Source organism: Aedes albopictus, chromosome 3 (assembly GCF_035046485.1).
Source record: "Aedes albopictus strain Foshan chromosome 3, AalbF5, whole genome shotgun sequence".
NCBI lineage: Eukaryota > Metazoa > Arthropoda > Insecta > Diptera > Culicidae > Aedes > Aedes albopictus.
Window position 1 is genome coordinate 319,603,076 of NC_085138.1, and position 24,683 is coordinate 319,627,758.

The 24,683-nt window shown below is 36.4% G+C and overlaps 1 protein-coding gene across 1 annotated transcript in view; it reads left to right on the forward strand.

Moving 5' to 3' along the window:
* The first annotated feature begins 1,404 nt into the window (after positions 1-1,404).
* The window catches only part of LOC115262744 (transmembrane protein 198), a 51,040-nt gene continuing 27,761 nt past the window's right edge, over positions 1,405-24,683 (forward strand). The window contains exons 1-2 of the mRNA XM_029865523.2: positions 1,405-3,037; positions 3,122-3,230. Coding sequence (XP_029721383.2) covers positions 2,927-3,037; positions 3,122-3,230 — 220 coding nt within the window. The 5' untranslated portion in view covers positions 1,405-2,926. The remainder of the gene's footprint in view (positions 3,038-3,121; positions 3,231-24,683) is intronic.

Here is a 24,683-nt window from a genome sequence, read left to right on the forward strand (position 1 = left end):
TAGTCCTATTCTTAGCCGGCTACTACGCGGCTGACTCCGCAAAAGGGGGGGGGGGGGTTGTTTGGTCGTCAGGCCCCGGGCCTATAATCCCTGCTGTCCCTTAGGTATAGCTATAGATGGAGGAGCATTTCATAATCTGTCGCTTTATGTCAGAATAGACGCTGTTTGTGCTCCACAGACTTGGCTCGGGACGTACCTCTTCAATCTAGCTGAAGTTAGAAGGACAACAGTGCCCAGGCTGCACTACCAGCTAAGCACACAACTCTTTGCTGGCGGTCTTTGTCATCGTTTAACTCGTGGAAGCATGAGGTAGGAACTTGTGCGGACGTGCGGACCAGAGATATGTTGGACGCTCTCCTTATCAACTCACCGTTTTGCAGCCCATCCGGCTCAGTGAGCAAATCGTAAAAACCAATTGCAACGGAAAATCAGAAACAGTGTACAGTGGCCCCACAATTTATGAATCGGCAAATGACCACAGTTTATGGATCACTCCATTTGATCAACATGGTGATTGATAAATAGTGTACAAAATTAAGGTGATTCATCGGTGTGGGGTCACTGTACCTAATACGAAGCATATTCGCTACAGTGCTACCGAGACTGGAAAACTGCAACCGCAAACCGAGTATAATGGTGGCAAATTGTAGACTTAATTCCATAATAAAGTACCTTCAGAATCTAGTATTGAATGGAGTAAATACCGAGAAATATATCTGTGATGACCACTATTAGCGTGATGAAATGAGTGACCTACGACTACTCTTTAGAGATAGCCGATCAGTCAGTTGTTTGCTGAAGCGTGCATCGTAAGCATCTCGGTCTTCTTAATGATATATATAATCCGAACCGTCTAAACTGGAATACCTAGATATAATAATATCCTTGAAACATTCTTCCGTATTGCAATTGTCGAAAATTTCGATTCGAAATCTTATAGACTGGAAAACTGCTACCTCAAACCGAGTATTATGGTGGCAAATTATAGACTTAATTCCACAATAAAGTACCTTCAGAATCTAGAATTGAATGGAGAAAATACCGAGAAATGTATCCTTGAAACATTCTTCCGTATTGCGATTGTCGAAAATTTCGATTCGAAATCTTAATTGGAAAAACCGTCCGTCGTTGTCTTCCTAAATCCCTGAAACTAACCATGCTCCTCCATTAGTTCATCGTATGGGAGTTACAAACTGGCAATTCGGTTTCGTTTCACCACAAAGAAAGACGTGACAAAGGACACGAATGTCGACCAACAACGACCACTACCATCAAATCTGTTGATGTTGACGTTGTTTGAAGGACAAAACATTCGAAGAAAAACTCGTCTTGCTTCGTCCAGCTCCAAACCGCCCCCCCCCACATCTCGCCAGCAGCAATGCTACGTTTGACATAAACCACCCAAAAAATAGCCATCCGTCAGTCAGTCCACTTGCTGTATTCACTCGATCACAGTCACAGTCAGTCAGTTAGTCCGTCAGTAGTGTTGGGCCATGGGTTAGAGAATGAAAAACAGGATTTCCCCACCCTGTTTTGCACCGAATACAAAGGCTGCGCTGCCCGACCCGAAATGAAATTTTGTGGAAAATTGTGACTATTTGGGAGGGTCTTCTAGATGTAAAGTTAGTCACATGAATCGGCCAAACTTCGGTCTTCCTCGCGTAGATATCTTGTGGGTGTTTGCAGTTCGTTAAGTAGGGTAAAAATCGTGAAAGAAATCTGTGATGAATGGATACTGATGTAAGAACAGGTTGCGGAGCAAACGAGAAAAAATCGAATGTGATATGGTTTGGCAGTTCTGGAGAAATGTTTTGCAGTTCCTTGGTTTAGATTAGAAAACGTAACTTCGCAGATGTTGAGTTTTGAAGACCTTCGCTGATTTGAAAAGTCATACCTAAGTTAGAAGAAAATATTGTGTTCATTTTTTGTAATAATTGCAAGTGAGTTTAAGAGTAATATCAAACAAAGAAATCTGGATCAAATCGAGCCTAAATCAATTTCCTGGTTTCAAGCATCGGTCGTGTGCAATTAGGGTCGTCATAACAAGCATCCTTGACCAAGATTTGAACAGAGCCAATTTTCACTCCCAAGTGATAACTACCCGTTGTCCTCCAAGTGGTGCACGAAAAAGGGCTGCGGGAGAGATGCAGTAACCCCTCCGTACAAGGAACAAGCCCTAACACACATGGGATCCACCACCAAAACAGTCAGTGAAGTATCAGCATAGGCGAAGAAGGCCTCAGAAGTGGCGTGGAAATCGCAGTGCGGAAAGCGCGCGGAAAATCGATATCGTTTCCTTTTGCTGTCAAACACAGCCTTGCCAGGAGGTGCAAACAGGACTTTCGCAAGTGAAGTTGGCTGCGATTCGGAGGTTCGTTTGTTTTCCTTCCATCGTTCGTCTTGTGGAAAAGGGGGGAAAAGTGGCGTCAAAACAAAGAAGGAAAATGCGGCCCGCAGAAGATGGGAGGAAAATCACGTTTTCCACCACATGTGCGGGACGGAATGTTTGTGTATAGGAAATCGCGCGCGCTCGAAGTCGACTCCTGTAAACAAGAAGGCGTATTGCATAGTGGTGTGCGTTTGTAATGTGCGTGTTGCATAGTGGAAGGCGCGGACAAAGGACCACAACGAAACAGTCGAAGATGCTGCGGAGATAAACAAGCTCATACTGTCGAGTGGTTAAGCTTTTCCAATTTTTCCTCCCGGAATAGTGCAAACAGAACGATAACGATTCAAGAGTACATTCGCTGAACAATAGTGTGTTGATTGGGTCCTCGAATTGTCGTCGAGTGTGGAGGAAAAGCCCTGCGAGGCAGATGTCGTCTGTGCAGCGATAATGGACCAGTGAAAGGATCCTTCACTTACTTCGTACGCGGCGCGGGTGGTATTGCGACTCAAGATCCTCTGAAAGTTCAGGTCGTCCACAATGCACTATCGACACGAAGAGGGGCGGCATTTGCTGCTACGGAATGCTTCGGCCGGGGCGTCCGTCGATTCCAAATTCGACAGCTCAATTGTGTGGCCTTTCCTGATACAGGTTAGTAGTAGTAATGACCGCGCGGAAGGTTACCTAGGGGTGATATGGTGTAGATGCAAATGTGTGTTTTCTTTTGTTTTGCAGAATGCGATGGAAAATCCATTGTGTACGACGACGGCTGCCGCCAATTCGACAGTTTCGGTGCTACTTTGGACAACGATTGCAGTTTTTGGGATTGTGTACACGTTGTTAGGTGAGTGTTTTGTGGAATATGTACGTGTATATATGTAAGACAATGGCTTTTTATTATGCACTGAGAAGCGCTAACTGCGCCATACTGTAATGGCTTCATGAAGCAACAGGGTGTGTGATACACAGTACAATCAACTTTATAATAAAAATTGTCCAAACTTATTACTTGTTGCGTTTACAACGAATAAAGAATCCTTTTTCAATTGGGTTGTTTAATGAATAAAATATTGCCATTTTCTATAGCCATGTCGAAAGAGCTCATTTTTCTGAGTAAAACGTGATTTTATTGAGTTCTAATACCTTTGTTTTGATGGTTAAATTAACAAAACAATTTTCATTTCCGTGGATAGAATGACAGATTAATCGATAAAATGACAGTTCGGCCCGAACAAAAAATGTTCCCCATACAAACTTTAAATGCATTTTAAAAATACTTCCCGGTCTCCAAAAATTGTGAAATTTTGGATTTCGACTATTTTTTGGGCGGAGATTCCAATTATGAAATAATCCGGATACCTCCAAAGAACCCAATTAACCGATTCAGAGTTAATCACTTCTATTCCTCTAGGTCGTCAAATGATCTTATGTCCTCCTTAACCTTCTTGGGGCATTGAGAAAAACTTACGAATAAAGCATTGGGGTTAATATGACCCAGAAATTCAAACTCTTATAGAATGATGATTTTTTATACCAATTCAAATGACCAATGTCTTATTTGAAAGCAAACTTTATCAAGAAACGTGTTGATATGGTAAAACAGTGGTTCCGGGAACATTGACCACCGGGAATCTGCTACACAGGGCAGGTGGAGCAGAATTATATTTTGTCATTGCCATTGGTTGTTGAATATATCGCATTCTAGACCATTTAGAAGAATGTGTATGTAATGTATGTATGTATGTACATATGTATGTTTTTGAAACTGTAACATATTGGTTTTTAACTTAAAGTCATGTCAAGGAAAGTTGCTCAGAAGACTAAGTGCTTCCACGCACAGGGTGTCTACTACCTGAAAAAAATCTGGAAAGCCTGGAATTATCAGGGAACCTAATTTACCCTGGAAAATATAAGGGATTTCTGGAGTCAATCAGGAAATTTTTGGTGGTGTTTAAGGATTTTTTGTTGAAAATGATTTGAATTTGATCAATAATATTAAAAAAAAAAATCTTATGAAATCTATGGAACGTTACATGTTTCATCTTTATAAAACGTGTAGGTATTGGCTCTCTGAGTATAAGCTACTCGAAAAAGTATTGTGAAACTTTAAAACATGTTATATTCTACTTTTTGATTTTGTTGATCTGGGGTAACATTGATCATGTCAGTAGTCAATGATCGTTTGTGTTGAAAATTCCCTTACTTACCAAATTTAGGGTCTCTGATTTCAAATTCTTACAAGTTATGTACTTTTTTAGTTTTAGTGCCCGATGGGGCACTTTTTTAGTTATTTTAGTATTAAAATCCTCTAAACCGCGAAAAAGAGCGCTTCGGTTTTGTTTATTAAATCCAACTCTTTCGCTTTCCAGGTGCGTCACAACACCTGTTTCTCCCAAATTTCTCACGCTCATGAAGCGACACCCGCGCAAGATAGGTTCAATCGACGGTTAATTTGATTATTGCCACCGTTGGCCACCGCCGCAGATGTAGGTTCGGATCGTGAAAGAAATTGGGTTGATCTGATTTGCACTGCACTTTATTTATTGCGCTAGACGTGGATGGGATAAAGAATAGAACGCGACCGATCGTTTTGGCCCACCCAAACTTTTGGGTGTCTATTTTGTACTGCTATTGCTGGGTTGGGTATGGTGTTGCGTAACAATTCTTGTGTTCTTCTTCGTGGATGGGAATGGGCTTAGATTTATATGGGTACAGTGTTGTGTAGAAATATGGTGACGGGTTATAATTAATTGTGTGTTGTGTTGCTCTTATGTCTAGTTTAGATTAACTTAACTTAATTCAAATTCAAAACTATTTACAAGGTCAAACTTATATACATATGTACATGAATCAGCGTACTGATCAAATACGTTCCCCGCCATGGCAATGGCCCCACTCTAGTGCCAAAATTCTTGGACCGAGATGAATTCGGTTCATCGGTGGATAGAGGCTTGCATCAAAAACCTAACCTCATCGAATTCTCATACGATTTGTAAACATTGCCCTCAATTTTTTTTGAGGGCAAGGACGGCTTTATGGACCGACGCCGAAGGAAAGAATGAGAAAAAGATAATGATGACGTCAGCGTGCAAGCGCTCATAAGTCCATAGACGCGTGCACTGATGAACTGAATTCATCGCGGTCCGATAATTTTGACACTAGAGCGGGACTGCTTCCAATCAGAAGTGGATGGTTTCCAATCAGAATTGAACGATTCTGGTTGGGAATGGCCCCGCTCTAGTGTCAAAATTCTCGGACCGCGATGAATTCAGTTCATCGGTGCACGCGTCTATGGACTTATCCACCGATGAACCGAATTCATCTCGGTCCAAGAATTTTGGCACTAGAGTGGGGCCATTGCCAATCAGTATCGTTCAATTCTGATAGGAAATCGTTCAATTCAGATTGGATATGACCCCACTCTACCGTAAAAGTTCTCGATCCGCGATGAATTCGGTTCATCGGTGGATAAGTCCATCGGGAACCACACAATGAAGGCGACTTGCTCCGCCAAAGCTCATCTCCTCAATGAGCCAGCTTCACACTGACACCGTCGTCATGGGGAATAACAGTAAACTATGGACTTATCCACCGATGAACCGAATTCATCGCGGTCCGAGAATTATGACACTAGAGCGGGTCATTCCTAATCAGAATTGCTCAATTCTAATTGGAAATCATTCAATTCTGATTAGAAGCGGCTCCGCTCTAGTGTTAAAATTCTCGTGCCGTGACGAATTCGGTTCATCGGTTGATAAGTCCATATTCACACCCCACACATACCAAGCAAGAATGTTTGACAATAGTTGTAGGTACTCACTAAACAGATTAAATTGCTGCGTAAGCCATGGTTTTCTGCTTATTTGAAATGTTTCATGACTTTGCGAATGAAATAATCAAAGATTGCCTTGGTGATCATGACGTTTAATTAGTTTTTAATCAGTTTACGCTGTTAAGTGAATCCCCCTAATGTATCTTATCGCGCTACGAAACACAGTGAAGGAAAAATCAATTTATTTCAATGTTTATGAAATTCAATTTTCATGAATTCCATGTCATCGATTAACTCATTAACCGTTATGTGGCCGGCAAATTTTTTGCTTTTTTCTACTCCGTGTATTTTAAATGGGTGCTGGGTACCCGGGTACCCTGCCGGCCACATAAGGGTTAACTAAAAACCAGCAGATTACGAAATACCATTCGTGAGCAGAAACTGTTTCAATAAAAAATGTTTGTTTGAACAATTCGTGAGGTCGGTCAAACCGATCAATGTTACCCCATTGATCAATGATACCCCGTTTTACGGTACTGCTATTGTTTTGAACATTTTCACATAGTATTCAACTTTTTTGCTAGTAGGGTCTGGGACCAATTGGACAGCGGGACCTATTTTGGGCACTTGATGCTATAACTCAGTCAATTTCAAACCGATGGACTTGAATTTATGAACATGGCTAGATACTGTACGTATCTAATCGTGTCCCAAAATCAAGTCATTCGGTTTAAAATAGACTGAGTTAGAGCAGCAAGTGGCCAAAATAGGCCCCCCTGCCCAAATGGTCCCAGACCCTACTCCAAAAAAAACTAATATTTGCTATAACAAAATTGACCTTTGATATTTGTAATTTGCTATCAATATTTTGGCTTGATTGGTCGTATGAGAACAACGATACGGAATATCAAAGTTGGTTATTTTGTATGAAAATTTTTCTTTCACTGCTATTTTTATGCACACAGTTGTACTAATTGAAATCAGAAGCCAGTATTATTAATAAATCTGACGAACATTATAGACAATACTCCAACATTTCTAGAGGATCAAAGGGAGATCTCCAGAAGTGCCGAAAAAATGTCTGATGGAAATCTTAAGATATCTCTGAATATACAAATGATCTTTAAACAAACATTCAAGAAAAGCATCTACACAGTGAGGTTTTTAGACGAATTAGGTCTAGCTTCTGGCGACACTCCTTAACCTTTCTTTGGCATTAGGCTCATTATTTACCCAAACCGTGCAAACTTGATGCAAAAGGAAGGTTAGAAATACCTGACGTAATTGCTTGAGTAATTTCTAATAGGTTCTCTGGGTACAAACCGTGAGGAAATTTTTAGAAATTCATATCGGCAAATTTGTGTAGGACCTTCTCTGCCCATAACTGCATATTTGTAACATTTGCACTTTTTGTCAATATTGAGTTTATAACTGGGATCATCACCAAATCCTAAGTAGGGGGATTAGGGGCATAATGGACACCCTAAGCAAATGAGTTTGTTAGACCTGTATAACAGACAAAAACTTAACATATTATCAGTTGGCTTACCACTTTAACTTGTTTCCTACGTATTTCGATCATTTACAGCAGTTAGAATGTCATTATTGTGAAGAAATAATGAATAGTAAACCGAGTGTTTTTTGGCCTGGCAGGAAAGGTACGGGGCGAAATGGACACCTATCGGGGCATAATGGACACCCCTGCATATTTTATGCTGTATCTTTGATAATATCGTCCAGTTAAGTAGTTTGCCTACGGAGATCAATACCACAGATATAATACTCCATCTTAGATAAGTTCACATAACATCAAAGTTAATTAAATACATTTTAGGCTTAAATAATCGGATTGTTTTTTTCCAAACTCTCTAAAACGCCTAACAGTATGCAGCTCGCGTACATCCATTCATAATTGCCAGTGTTCATTTCGCCCCGAATCGACTACAACATTGAAATTGCTATTTTGGGTATGTTCTGATAAAAAATAAAACACTTCACCCATTGCTAAATCTTCGTATATATGCAGATAAGCTAACAATTCATTTGTTTTATGGTGGATACACTCAAACACTCGTAATACCTTATTTGCTGCTGCTTCGAAATTATAAGAAATCCACCATATGAAAAACATATTTCAATTTCAATGATGTTTTGGTTATTTGGAAGGAATATAAATGGTACTTTTGAAAAATAGAACAATGACTTGTTCCTTTACACTTATGCATTAAAAGTTTTACATAAAAGTCAACGGTTTCAGCAAAAACAGGGGTGTCCATTTCGCCCCGGGTGTCCATTATGCCCCTAATCCCCCTACTTTCAACCACCTGCATAAAATTTACAAGTTTCTTCTAGAAAATGTGAAAAAAAATACCAAGTCGTTTTGTCTCATTCATTATTATCTAATATTTGCGAATGTAACCGCATAACAGTCACACTGGGAAGATACACTGGCCCTATAGCGTACCATCAATTATAATGTGGTGTAATTAATTTTCTGGCTATTGGTCCAGCATGCAACAAGAACTGTAGAAGATTTCATTGGTAAATAATCACTTTTGAATTTACAGGAAATTTCTGAAATTTCAGCACATTCCCATACTATTGAAGGTTGCAAACATTCAGTTCCATTTTCTCCAATGCCTACTTTTGTCGAATGTGACTCTTATGCAGTCATGGGCAGTTCTGGAAATATTTCTAAGGAACCCCTGGAAGAGTATGTTAGAAAACGTTGATCATTCTTCAATATTACTTTTCAACAAACCCCTTAGAAGGAATGGTTGGTAAAACTTCTGGAAAAAAAATATGGCTGAACCCATGATGAGCTCCCTAAAATGTAGAATTTTGTGGGAGTAGCTTCGAATAATAGTTTAGAAGTTTTTTTTTCTGAAACTATTTTTTTAAATATATTTATAAACCTTTAAGCGAATTCTTGAAAAAAAAATATGTCTAGACTTTTCGAAAAAAATTGGAATCACACTTGTTAGGGGTTTTTTAAGGATGTCGACAGTAAAAATTCCCTAGCAGTTACTAATAAAATGTTGCAAAAAGCGAGGCAAAAAGTTAATTATTTCATTTTAAAATTTTCAATATGTTTCTACAAGATCATCTTGTGCCATCATAAATTTATACACATTTATTTATCTAGGAAAACCGCCAAAAAATGTCGTCACAAATTTCTTCTAACAAAATTCAGCAAATTCTTGCCTCATATGGCAAATTTGGCGATTCCACCAATTTACTGGAGTTATTGCACGTTTCTCCGTAGATTCTCGCGCAAAAATGTACAAAATCACTCTTAGACCTTCGCCAGTACGCTGTAGGAAGATAAGTTGCTAAATTAAATTGCTTGTGATTCTTCAGATTAGATTTGAAGTTTATTGGTTTAAAATATTCCAATTACAATACAAATAGAAATAGCTATAGAATTTGTATCAGTGTTTTCGGTAAATAAAGGAAGAACAGAATGAAGCTGCGCAAGCATGTTGTCAACGATGCCGTATACATGCTTCGTGCATGGTGCGCTGGTGTGCGTGGCATTCGAGCACATGAATGACGGGAAGGATGACGAACGAACCCGAGGAGAGAAAAGAATGACCAGCAGGGCGCTGGAGGATTCAGTTTGGTAAGAGAAGTTGTGAGGTACAGTTGTGGTTTTGGCGTGAATAAAAAATTGAAATAATGAAAATGAAAAAAAGTCTATGTTTTAGTTTGGATGAAGAAAAATTCCTACAATGGCACAGCCGGTAGGTCCTGTGTAGTGACGGAAAGTGTTTTTTTCAACTGTGAATTGTGTGTAAGGTACAGGCGCCGCACGGAATAGCAGCTGGGAAAAAATGAACCGGGTGCGACGTGCTGGGTAAGGTAAGGCACTTTTTCAATGATAAGCGGCGATGCGGAGCTCGCGGAGTTACAAAAGAACATGGCAGATTATCTTCTTTTTTCTTTCATTTTGCCGTACGGGGTTTGGCGTGCCTTCAGTTTTTTACGGGCGACAGCATGAAGCAAAATAGTTGCAAGTCCGTGTATAGAAGTACGATTTCCTGTTGACAGAGGATGGCGTTTGGATTCCACTGATGTTTTTTTTTTGCAATATTTCATTATTCGAATCAAAAAGTGGATTTTGGTTTAAATTTTCATCATTTTGGTTCTGGTTTTAAAATTCATTAGACATTTATTGGTTTGCGTGTTTTTAGGGGTAGGAGTGTGTTCATTGTCGACATAAAACTTAAAAAAAAACTGGAAACTTATTTGTCTGTGAATTGTCTTCTGTTTTGAATCGACATTGCTAATTAATCACACATAATATTTTAAAATTGTTGTTATTCTTCAATTGTTGAACATTATTTATTTCTATATACGGCCACGATTTCTATTTTGTTAATAAGCTTTCAATTACACAAATTCTGAATATGAGCTCAAAGCTACTGAGTGAGCTAGGTTAGCGGTTGTTGACGAATTTAACAGTAGTGTGAAGCAACATCGGTAATATAGATATTTGAAATAAAGACAACGAAAGCTTGTGAAGAGGCATTATAAATGCAACATTTGAAAGTTCTCTGTGCTTAATTGATTAGACACAATGAACATGGAAAATTCAATCCAAGATAGTAGGATAGAGATTGTGAAACGACGAAAAAGGAAATAAGTGACGAGCGTTTATGAATGAAACCACGAATTAAACTTTTGGAAATTTTCAGTTATTTAATGCTTGATTGTACATTTAATGAATTTAACAAGGAATACGAAATAACCGATGAATCGGAACTTTTTTGGATTTTGATGCTCTCCTGGAGAGTTTTGAGATCGGAAACTTGAATAAATCTGTGGCAAGGAATTCTGAATGATGAATCAAAATATTTTCTGGTTTTGATGCTTTATTGGAAATATTGAGCTTGAAGACCTCAATCCAAGAGAGTTTTGAGATCGGAAATTTTGAATGGAAAAATCTGTAGCAAGGAATTCTGAATGATGAATCGAAATATTTTCTGGTTTTGATGCTTAATTGGAAATATTGAGCTTGAAAACCTCAATCCAAGAGAGTTTTGGGATCGGAAATTTTGAATGGAAAAATCTGTAGCAAGGAATACTGAATGATGAATCGAAATATTTTCTGGTTTTGATGCTTTATTGGAAATATTGAGCTTGAAAACCTCAATCCAAGAGAGTTTTGGGATCGGAAATATTGAATGGAAAAATCTGTAGCAAGGAATTCTGAATGATGAATCGAAATATTTTCTGGTTTTGATGCTTTATTGGAAATATTGAGCTTGAAAACCTCAATCCAAGAGAGTTTTGAGATCGGAAATTCAGAATGAATAAATTTGTGGCAAGGAATACTGAAAGAAGTAATGGAATACTTTACATTAGATATGTCTGAAAGATGACATGAGATGTGTCTGAAAGATGACACTAGATATGCCTGAAAGATGGCATTGGATAAGTCTGAAAGACGACTTATGATGTGTCTGAAAGATGACACAAGATATGTCTGACAGATGACATCGAAATATTTTCTGGTTTTGATGCTTTATTGGAAATATTGAGCTTGAAAACCTCAATCCAAGAGAGTTTTGGGATCGGAAATTTTGAATGGAAAAATCTGTAGCAAGGAATTCTGAATGATGAATCGAAATATTTTCTGGTTTTGATGCTTTATTGGAAATATTGAGCTTGAAAACCTCAATCCAAGAGAGTTTTGGGATCGGAAATTTTGAATGGAAAAATCTGTAGCAAGGAATTCTGAATGATGAATCTAGATATTTTCTGGTTTTGATGCTTTATTGGAAATATTGAGCTTGAAAACCTCAATCTAAGAGAGTTTTGGGATCGGAAATTTTGAATGGAAAAATCTGTAGCAAGGAATTCTGAATGATGAATCTAAATATTTTCTGGTTTTGATGCTTTATTGGAAATATTGAGCTTGAAAACCTCAATCCAAGAGAGTTTTGAGATCGAAAACAATGAATGAATATATCTGTAGCAAGGAATACTGAATGATGAATCGAAATATTTTCTGGTTTTGATACTTTATTGGAAATATTGAGCTTGAAAACCTCAATCCAAGAGAGTTTTGGGATCGGAAATTTTGAATGGAAAAATCTGTAGCAAGGAATACTGAATGATGAATCTAAATATTTTCTGGTTTTGATGCTTTATTGGAAATATTGAGCTTGAAAACCTCAATCCAAGAGAGTTTTGGGATCGGAAATTTTGAATGGAAAAATCTGTAGCAAGGAATTCTGAATAATGATTCTAAATATTTTCTGGTTTTGATGCTTTATTGGGAATATTGAGCTTGAAAACATCAATCCAAGAGAGTTTTGGGATCGGAAATTTTGAATGGAAAAATCTGTAGCAAGGAATACTGAATGATGAATCTAAATATTTTCTGGTTTTGATGCTTTATTGGAAATATTGAGCTTGAAAACCTCAATCCAAGAGAGTTTTGGGATCGGAAATTTTGAATGGAAAAATCTGTAGCAAGGAATTCTGAATAATGATTCTAAATATTTTCTGGTTTTGATGCTTTATTGGAAATATTGAGCTTGAAAACCTCAATCCAAGAGAGTTTTGAGATCGAAAACAATGAATGAATATATCTGTAGCAAGGAATACTGAATGATGAATCGAAATATTTTCTGGTTTTGATACTTTATTGGAAATATTGAGCTTGAAAACATCAATCCAAGAGAGTTTTGGGATCGGAAATTTTGAATGGAAAAATCTGTAGCAAGGAATACTGAATGATGAATCTAAATATTTTCTGGTTTTGATGCTTTATTGGAAATATTGAGCTTGAAAACCTCAATCCAAGAGAGTTTTGAGATCGAAAACAATGAATGAATATATCTGTAGCAAGGAATTCTGAATGATGAATCGAAATATTTTCTGGTTTTGATGCTTTATTGGAAATATTGAGCTTGAAAACCTCAATCTAAGAGAGTTTTGGGATCGGAAATTTTGAATGGAAAAATCTGTAGCAAGGAATTCTGAATGATGAATCTAAATATTTTCTGGTTTTGATGCTTTATTGGAAATATTGAGCTTGAAAACCTCAATCCAAGAGAGTTTTGAGATCGAAAACAATGAATGAATATATCTGTAGCAAGGAATACTGAATGATGAATCGAAATATTTTCTGGTTTTGATGCTTTATTGGAAATATTGAGCTTGAAAACCTCAATCCAAGAGAGTTTTGGGATCGGAAATATTGAATGGAAAAATCTGTAGCAAGGAATTCTGAATGATGAATCGAAATATTTTCTGGTTTTGATGCTTTATTGGAAATATTGAGCTTGAAAACCTCAATCCAAGAGAGTTTTGAGATCGGAAATTCAGAATGAATAAATTTGTGGCAAGGAATACTGAAAGAAGTAATGGAATACTTTACATTAGATATGTCTGAAAGATGACATGAGATGTGTCTGAAAGATGACACTAGATATGCCTGAAAGATGGCATTGGATAAGTCTGAAAGACGACTTATGATGTGTATGAAAGATGACACAAGATATGTCTGACAGATGACATCGAAATATTTTCTGGTTTTGATGCTTTATTGGAAATATTGAGCTTGAAAACCTCAATCCAAGAGAGTTTTGGGATCGGAAATTTTGAATGGAAAAATCTGTAGCAAGGAATTCTGAATGATGAATCGAAATATTTTCTGGTTTTGATGCTTTATTGGAAATATTGGGCTTGAAAACCTCAATCCAAGAGAGTTTTGAGATCGGAAATTCAGAATGAATAAATTCGTGGCAAGGAATACTGAAAGAAGTAATGGAATACTTTACATTAGATGTGTCTGAAAGATGACACTAGATATGCCTGAAGGATGGCATTGGATAAGTCTGAAAGACGACTTATGATGTGTCTGAAAGATGACACAAGATATGTCTGAAAGATGACATGAGATGTGTCTGAAAGATGACACTAGATATGCCTGAAAGATGGCATTGGATAAGTCTGAAAGACGACTTATGATGTGTCTGAAAGATGACACAAGATATGTCTGAAAGATGACATCGAAATATTTTCTGGTTTTGATGCTTTATTGGAAATATTGAGCTTGAAAACCTCAATCCAAGAGAGTTTTGGGATCGGAAATTTTGAATGGAAAAATCTGTAGCAAGGAATTCTGAATGATGAATCGAAATATTTTCTGGTTTTGATGCTTTATTGGAAATATTGAGCTTGAAAACCTCAATCCAAGAGAGTTTTGGGATCGGAAATTTTGAATGGAAAAATCTGTAGCAAGGAATTCTGAATGATGAATCTAAATATTTTCTGGTTTTGATGCTTTATTGGAAACATTGAGCTTGAAAACCTCAATCCAAGAGAGTTTTGAGATCGGAAACTTTGAATGGACAAATCTGTAGCAAGGAATTTTGAATGATGAATCGAAATATTTTCTGGTTTTGATGCTTTATTGGAAATATTGAGCTTGAAAACCTCAATCCAAGAGAGTTTTGAGATCGGAAACTTTGAATGGAAAAATCTGTAGCAAGGAATTTTGAATGATGAATCGAAATATTTTCTGGTTTTGATGCTTTATTGGAAATATTGAGCTTGAAAACCTCAATCCAAGAGAGTTTTGGGATCGGAAATTTTGAATGGAAAAATCTGTAGCAAGGAATTCTGAATGATGAATCTAGATATTTTCTGGTTTTGATGCTTTATTGGAAATATTGAGCTTGAAAACCTCAATCCAAGAGAGTTTTGGGATCGGAAATTTTGAATGGAAAAATCTGTAGCAAGGAATTCTAAATGATGAATCGAAATATTTTCTGCTTTTGATGCTTTATCGGAAATATTGGGCTTGAAAACCTCAATCCAAGAGAGTTTTGAGATCGGAAATTCAGAATGAATAAATTCGTGGCAAGGAATACTGAAAGAAGTAATGGAATACTTTACATTAGATGTGTCTGAAAGATGACACTAGATATGCCTGAAGGATGGCATTGGATAAGTCTGAAAGACGACTTATGATGTGTCTGAAAGATGACACAAGATATGTCTGAAAGATGACATGAGATGTGTCTGAAAGATGACACTAGATATGCCTGAAAGATGGCATTGGATAAGTCTGAAAGACGACTTATGATGTGTCTGAAAGATGACACAAGATATGTCTGAAAGATGACATCGAAATATTTTCTGGTTTTGATGTTTTATTGGAAATATTGAGCTTGAAAACCTCAATCCAAGAGAGTTTTGGGATCGGAAATTTTGAATGGAAAAATCTTTAGCAAGGAATTCTGAATGATGAATCTAGATATTTTCTGGTTTTGATGCTTTATTGGAAATATTGAGCTTGAAAACCTCAATCCAAGAGAGTTTTGGGATCGGAAATTTTGAATGGAAAAATCTGTAGCAAGGAATTCTGAATGATGAATCTAAATATTTTCTGGTTTTGATGCTTTATTGGAAATATTGAGCTTGAAAACCTCAATCCAAGAGAGTTTTGGGATCGGAAATTTTGAATGGAAAAATCTGTAGCAAGGAATTCTGAATGATGAATCGAAATATTTTCTGGTTTTGATGCTTTATTGGAAATATTGGGCTTGAAAACCTCAATCCAAGAGAGTTTTGAGATCGGAAATTCAGAATGAATAAATTCGTGGCAAGGAATACTGAAAGAAGTAATGGAATACTTTACATTAGATGTGTCTGAAAGATGACACTAGATATGCCTGAAGGATGGCATTGGATAAGTCTGAAAGACGACTTATGATGTGTCTGAAAGATGACACAAGATATGTCTGAAAGATGACATGAGATGTGTCTGAAAGATGACACTAGATATGCCTGAAAGATGGCATTGGATAAGTCTGAAAGACGACTTATGATGTGTCTGAAAGATGACACAAGATATGTCTGAAAGATGACATCGAAATATTTTCTGGTTTTGATGCTTTATTGGAAATATTGAGCTTGAAAACCTCAATCCAAGAGAGTTTTGGGATCGGAAATTTTGAATGGAAAAATCTGTAGCAAGGAATTCTGAATGATGAATCTAAATATTTTCTGGTTTTGATGCTTTATTGGAAATATTGAGCTTGAAAACCTCAATCCAAGAGAGTTTTGGGATCGGAAATTTTGAATGGAAAAATCTGTAGCAAGGAATTCTGAATGATGAATCTAAATATTTTCTGGTTTTGATGCTTTATTGGAAATATTGAGCTTGAAAACCTCAATCCAAGAGAGTTTTGAGATCGGAAACTTTGAATGGACAAATCTGTAGCAAGGAATTTTGAATGATGAATCGAAATATTTTCTGGTTTTGATGCTTTATTGGAAATATTGAGCTTGAAAACCTCAATCCAAGAGAGTTTTGAGATCGGAAACTTTGAATGGAAAAATCTGTAGCAAGGAATTTTGAATGATGAATCGAAATATTTTCTGGTTTTGATGCTTTATTGGAAATATTGAGCTTGAAAACCTCAATCCAAGAGAGTTTTGGGATCGGAAATTTTGAATGGAAAAATCTGTAGCAAGGAATTCTGAATGATGAATCTAGATATTTTCTGGTTTTGATGCTTTATTGGAAATATTGAGCTTGAAAACCTCAATCCAAGAGAGTTTTGGGATCGGAAATTTTGAATGGAAGAATCTGTAGCAAGGAATTCTAAATGATGAATCGAAATATTTTCTGGTTTTGATGCTTTATCGGAAATATTGGGCTTGAAAACCTCAATCCAAGAGAGTTTTGAGATCGGAAATTCAGAATGAATAAATTCGTGGCAAGGAATACTGAAAGAAGTAATGGAATACTTTACATTAGATGTGTCTGAAAGATGACACTAGATATGCCTGAAGGATGGCATTGGATAAGTCTGAAAGACGACTTATGATGTGTCTGAAAGATGACACAAGATATGTCTGAAAGATGACATGAGATGTGTCTGAAAGATGACACTAGATATGCCTGAAAGATGGCATTGGATAAGTCTGAAAGACGACTTATGATGTGTCTGAAAGATGACACAAGATATGTCTGAAAGATGACATCGAAATATTTTCTGGTTTTGATGCTTTATTGGAAATATTGAGCTTGAAAACCTCAATCCAAGAGAGTTTTGGGATCGGAAATTTTGAATGGAAAAATCTGTAGCAAGGAATTCTGAATGATGAATCTAAATATTTTCTGGTTTTGATGCTTTATTGGAAATATTGAGCTTGAAAACCTCAATCCAAGAGAGTTTTGGGATCGGAAATTTTGAATGGAAAAATCTGTAGCAAGGAATTCTGAATGATGAATCTAAATATTTTCTGGTTTTGATGCTTTATTGGAAATATTGAGCTTGAAAACCTCAATCCAAGAGAGTTTTGAGATCGGAAACTTTGAATGGACAAATCTGTAGCAAGGAATTCTGAATGATGAATCGAAATATTTTCTGGTTTTGATGCTTTATTGGAAATATTGGGCTTGAAAACCTCAATCCAAGAGAGTTTTGAGATCGGAAATTCAGAATGAATAAATTCGTGGCAAGGAATACTGAAAGAAGTAATGGAATACTTTACATTAGATGTGTCTGAAAGATGACACTAGATATGCCTGAAGGATGGCATTGGATAAGTCTGAAAGACGACTTATGATGTGTCTGAAAGATGACACAAGATATGTCTGAAAGATGACATGAGATGTGTCTGAAAGATGACACTAGATATGCCTGAAAGATGGCATTGGATAAGTCTGAAAGACGACTTATGATGTGTCTGAAAGATGACACAAGATATGTCTGAAAGATGACATGAGATGTGTCTGAAAGATGACACTAGATATGCCTGAAAGATGGCATTGGATAAGTCTGAAAGACGACTTATGATGTGTCTGAAAGATGACACAAGATATGTCTGAAAGATGACATAAGATGTGTCTGAAAGATGACACTAGATATGCCTGAAAGATGGCATTGAATAAGTCTGAAAGACGACTTATGATGTGTCTGAAAGATGACACAAGATATGTCTGAAAGATGACATCGAAATATTTTCTGGTTTTGATGCTTTATTGGAAATATTGAGCTTGAAAACCTTAATCCAAGAGAGTTTTGGGATCGGAAATTTTGAATGGAAAAATCTGTAGCAAGGAATTCTGAATGATGAATCGAAATATTTACTGGTTTTGATGCTTTATTGGAAATATTGAGCTTGAAGACCTCAATCCAAGAGAGTTTTGAGATCGGAAATTCAGAATGAATAAATTTGTGGCAAGGAATACTGAAAGAAGTAATGGAATACTTTACATTAGATGTGTCTGAAAGATGACATGAGATGTGTCTGAAAAATGACACTAGATATGCCTGAAAGATGGCATTGGATAAGTCTGAAAGACGACTTATGATGTGTCTGAAAGATGACACAAGATATGTCTGAAAGATGACATGAGATGTGTCTGACAGATGACACAAGATATGTCTGAAAGATGACATGAGATGTGTCTGAAAAAAATGACACTAGATAGCGCCCCCAGCAAAAATGACAGTTCAGCCGAACGTGGATCAAACGACAAACCAAGTGGTGGCTTCGCGTTTATTTTCGAATTTCTCGTTCTCCTTTGGACGGATTTTGCAGCGAACGGACGTGTTCGATAGGTGCTGGTGCTGCGTGTCAGTGCAAATTTTGAAGCATTTTGTATTCTGGTTCACGACAAAGAATACATACTGCTTTTGATCCGCATGGAAAAAAAACTCTCCAGGTTTCTCATAATCATCGGTCTTATTAATAATCGAATATTTTCCAGTTTGTAGCCTGCAAACATGACAATGGTTGGTATTGTTGATTAATTTTGACCCATACTTAATTATTTTTTATTTTATCTATTTACAGGATTGCTTTCTTTTTTTTCAATATTTTACAGATTTTATTTGTAGGTTTTAAATCTAAACTTTTTGAATTTTTATATTCACTCTGTTAGTTATTTCATTCCAATATTGTGCAAAAAAAACTGAAAATGTTCTCTATGTTCATACTGTTTCAAGAGTAGAGGAGAAGGAGGATGTAGGAAGATAAGTTGCTAAATTAAATTGCTTGTGATTCTTCAGATTAGATTTGAAGTTTATTGGTTTAAAATATTCCAATTACAATACAAATAGAAATAGCTATAGAATTTGTATCAGTGTTTTCGGTAAATAAAGGAAGAACAGAATGAAGCTGCGCAAGCATGTTGTCAACGATGCCGTATACATGCTTCGTGCATGGTGCGCTGGTGTGCGTGGCATTCGAGCACATGAATGACGGGAAGGATGACGAACGAACCCGAGGAGAGAAAAGAATGACCAGCAGGGCGCTGGAGGATTCAGTTTGGTAAGAGAAGTTGTGAGGTACAGTTGTGGTTTTGGCGTGAATAAAAAATTGAAATAATGAAAATGAAAAAAAGTCTATGTTTTAGTTTGGATGAAGAAAAATTCCTACAAATACAAAATATTCCATTGCTTTATCTAATATTCCTTTCCGCAGAATTATTCATTCTCAATCTCCGATCTCAAAACTTTCTTGGATTGAGGTTTTCAAGCTCAATGTCTCCAATAAAGCATCAAAACCAGAAAATATTTCATTATTTCGTTCAGTATTCCACAGAATTATTCATTTTCAATATCCGATCTCAAAACTTTCTTCGATCGAGGTTATCAAGCTCAATGTTTCCAATAAAGCATCAATACCAGAAAATATTTCATTGCTTCATTCAGTATTCCTTTCCGTAGAATTATTCATTGTCAATCTCCGATCTCAAAACTTTCTTGGATTGAGGTTTTCAAGCTCAAAGTCTCCAATAAAGCATCAAAACCAGAAAATATTTCATTGTTTTGTTCAGTATTCCTTGCCACAGAATTATTCATTCTGAATCTCCGATCTCTAAACTTTCTTGAATTGAGGTTTTCAAGCTCAATGTCTCCAATACAACATCAAAACCAGAAAATATTTCATTATTTCGTTCAGTATTCCTTGCCACAGAATTATTCATTCTCAATCTCCGATCTCAAAACTTTCTTGGATCGAGGTTTTCAAGCTCAATGTCTCCAATAAAGCAACAAAACCAGAAAATATTCCATTGCTTTATCTAATATTCCTTTCCGCAGAATTATTCATTTTCAATCTCCGATCTCAAAACTTTCTTGGATTGAGGTTTTCAAGCTCAATGTCTCCAATAAAGCATCAAAACCAGAAAATATTCCATTGCTTCATCTAATATTCCTTTCCGCAGAATTATTCATTCTCAATATCCGATCTCAAAACTTTCTTGGATTGAGGTTTTCAAGCTCAATGTCTCCAATAAAGCATCAAAACCAGAAAATATTTCATTATTTCGTTCAGTATTCCACAGAATTATTCATTTTCAATATCCGATCTCAAAACTTTCTTCGATCGAGGTTATCAAGCTCAATGTTTCCAATAAAGCATCAATACCAGAAAATATTTCATTGCTTCATTCATTATTCCTTTCCGCAGAATTATTCATTGTCAATCTCCGATCTCAAAACTTTCTTGGATTGAGGTTTTCAAGCTCAAAGTCTCCAATAAAGCATCAAAACCAGAAAATATTTCATTGTTTTGTTCAGTATTCCTTGCCACAGAATTATTCATTCTGAATCTCCGATCTCTAAACTTTCTTGAATTGAGGTTTTCAAGCTCAATGTCTCCAATACAACATCAAAACCAGAAAATATTTCATTATTTCGTTCAGTATTCCTTGCCACAGAATTATTCATTCTCAATCTCCGATCTCAAAACTTTCTTGGATCGAGGTTTTCAAGCTCAATGTCTCCAATAAAGCAACAAAACCAGAAAATATTCCATTGCTTTATCTAATATTCCTTTCCGCAGAATTATTCATTCTCAATCTCCGATCTCAAAACTTTCTTGGATTGAGGTTTTCAAGCTCAATGTCTCCAATAAAGCATCAAAACCAGAAAATATTTCATTATTTCGTTCAGTATTCCACAGAATTATTCATTTTCAATATCCGATCTCAAAACTTTCTTCGATCGAGGTTATCAAGCTCAATGTTTCCAATAAAGCATCAATACCAGAAAATATTTCATTGCTTCATTCATTATTCCTTTCCGCAGAATTATTCATTGTCAATCTCCGATCTCAAAACTTTCTTGGATTGAGGTTTTCAAGCTCAAAGTCTCCAATAAAGCATCAAAACCAGAAAATATTTCATTGTTTTGTTCAGTATTCCTTGCCACAGAATTATTCATTCTGAATCTCCGATCTCTAAACTTTCTTGAATTGAGGTTTTCAAGCTCAATGTCTCCAATACAACATCAAAACCAGAAAATATTTCATTATTTCGTTCAGTATTCCTTGCCACAGAATTATTCATTCTCAATCTCCGATCTCAAAACTTTCTTGGATCGAGGTTTTCAAGCTCAATGTCTCCAATAAAGCAACAAAACCAGAAAATATTCCATTGCTTTATCTAATATTCCTTTCCGCAGAATTATTCATTTTCAATCTCCGATCTCAAAACTTTCTTGGATTGAGGTTTTCAAGCTCAATGTCTCCAATAAAGCATCAAAACCAGAAAATATTTCATTGCTTCATTCATTATTCCTTTTCGCAGAATTATTCATATTCAATCTCCGATCTTCAAACTTTCTTGGATTGAGGTTTTCAAGCTCAATGTCTCCAATAAAGCATCAAAACCAGAAAATATTCCATTGCTTCATCTAATATTCCTTTCCGCAGAGTTATTCATTCTCAATCTCCGATCTCAAAACTTTCTTGGATCGAGGTTATCAAGCTCAATATTTCCAATAAAGCATCAAAACCAGAAAATATTTCATTGTGTCATTCATTATTCCTTTTCGCAGAATTATTCATTTTCAATCTCCGATCTCAAAACTTTCTTGGATTGAGGTTTTAAAGCTCAATGTCTCCAATAAAGCATCAAAACCAGAAAATATTCCATTGTTTCGTTCAGTATTCCTTGCCACAGAATTATTCATTCTCAATCTCTGATCTCAAAACTTTCTTGGATTGAGGTTTCCAAGCTCAATGTCTCCAATAAAGCATCAAAACCAGAAAATATTCCATTGCTTCATCTAATATTCCTTTCCGCAGAATTATTCATTCTCAATCTCCGATCTCAAAACTTTCTTGGATTGAGGTTTTCAAGCTCAATGTCTCCAATAAAGCATCAAAACCAGAAAATATTCCATTGCTTCATCTAATATTCCTTTCCGCAGAATTATTCATTCTCAATCTCCGATTCCAAAACTTTCTTGGATTGAGGTTTTCAAGCTCAATGTCTCCAATAAAGCATCAAAACCAGAAAATATTCCATTGCTTCATCTAATATTCCTTTCCGCAGAATTATTCATTCTCAATATCCGATCTCAAAACTTTCTTGGATCGAGGTTATCAAGCTCAATGTTTCCAATAAAGCATCAAAACCAGAAAATATTTCATTGCTTCATTCATTATTCCTTTTCGCAGAATTATTCATATTCAATCTCCGATCTTAAAACTTTCTTGGATTGAGGTTTTCAAGCTCAATGTCTCCAATAAAGCATCAAAACCAGAAAATATTCCATTGCTTCATCTAATATTCCTTTCCGCAGAGTTATTCATTCTCAATCTCCGATCTCAAAACTTTCTTGGATCGAGGTTATCAAGCTCAATATTTCCAATAAAGCATCAAAACCAGAAAATATTTCATTGTGTTATTCATTATTCCTTTTCGCAGAATTATTCATTTTCAATCTCCGATCTCAAAACTTTCTTGGATTGAGGTTTTAAAGCTCAATGTCTCCAATAAAGCATCAAAACCAGAAAATATTCCATTGTTTCGTTCAGTATTCCTTGCCACAGAATTATTCATTCTCAATCTCTGATCTCAAAACTTTCTTGGATTGAGGTTTCCAAGCTCAATGTCTCCAATAAAGCATCAAAACCAGAAAATATTCCATTGCTTCATCTAATATTCCTTTCCGCAGAATTATTCATTCTCAATCTCCGATCCCAAAACTTTCTTGGATTGAGGTTTTCAAGCTCAATGTCTCCAATAAAGCATCAAAACCAGAAAATTGTTTCGTTCAGTATTCCTTGCCACAGAATTATTCATTCTCAATCTCCGATCTCAAAACTTTCTTGGATCGAGGTTTTCAAGCTCAATGTTTCCAATAAAGCATTAAAACCAGAAAATATTTCATTGCTTCATTCAATATTTCTTTCCGCAGAATTATTCATTTTCAATCTCCGATCTCAAAACTTTCTTGGGTTGAGGTTTTCAAGCTCAATGTCTCCAATAAAGCATCAAAACCATTGCTTTATTCAATATTCCCTTCCGCAGAATTATTCATTCTCAATCTCCACTCTCAGAAATTTCTTGGATTGAGGTTTTCGAGCTCAATGTCTCCAATAAAGCATCAAAACCAGAAAATATTCCATTGTTTCGTCCATAATCCTATTTTTATTTATTGTGGGAACAACAATAATAAAACTATCAGCGATTTCCACAACGTCTAACAAGCACGCTTCAAATGAAATATGCAACCGTAGGTTCATTCAAAGTTTCTACAGATGACCCCTGCGATCAACAATTAGTTAATCTAGGGTCTTGGTTCCCTTATTAAGCATGTGGCTCCCATTTTCATCCTACTAAAAACAAAGGAATGAATCGCTGTTTGTTTTGTTTCTTATTTTTGTATTTTTTGTTAGAAGTGAGCACGCATGAAACACAAAAGAACGGAATAAATCCGTGCCGTAATCGCTTGTTCTCGGATAGGATGAAAATGGGAGCGTGAGATTACTGATGGCACTCGTACCCTATATATATGAAAATGAATTTCTGTCTGTCTGTCTGACCCTAATGGATTCGGAAACTACTGAACCGATCTGCGTGAAACTTTGTATGTGGGTACTTTAAGGGCCGGGGAATGTTCTTAGCTTGGTGTGAGACCTCTCCGGCCTCTTGACACATATGACTTTGCGGGGAACGTCCCTTATGGCGCTGAATGTAAAAAAAAACACAGGCAGGTAGTACGACGTTTGCCGGGACAGTTAGTTGAATATAAAGTAACAATATTTATGTCACATCAAAATTAAACTTAAACCCAAATCGATTCGTAATCACTAAGCCATGCAGATGACGACCCTATTCCCATCAGTAGAAAACCCCACTTGGCTTTTCTCATTCATAAAGCATTTTGGTTCCTTATGGCCAGAAAATCATAATGCTGAAATTGGAAATGTGGCAGCGACGCACGCGGGAGATAAAAACTCACCCAATTTTCGTAGTTTACCTTTAATGTTATGCGCCAAGCTGATCGCAATATAAAAAAAACATTTTGAACTTGAACCAAACACCAGCACCCACACCAGAATCTCTTATTTATATTTCATCCTACTGCCGCGACTGCCGCCCGCCGTCTTCCCATTAACCGAACCCAATCACAATTTCCAATGTAGATCAGCCATCTCTAAACAAACTCAACAAACGCGGCCAACAATCAAAACCAAGCACTCAAAAAATATTAAAGCACTTACCGACATGCGCCATTGTAGGATTCGGAA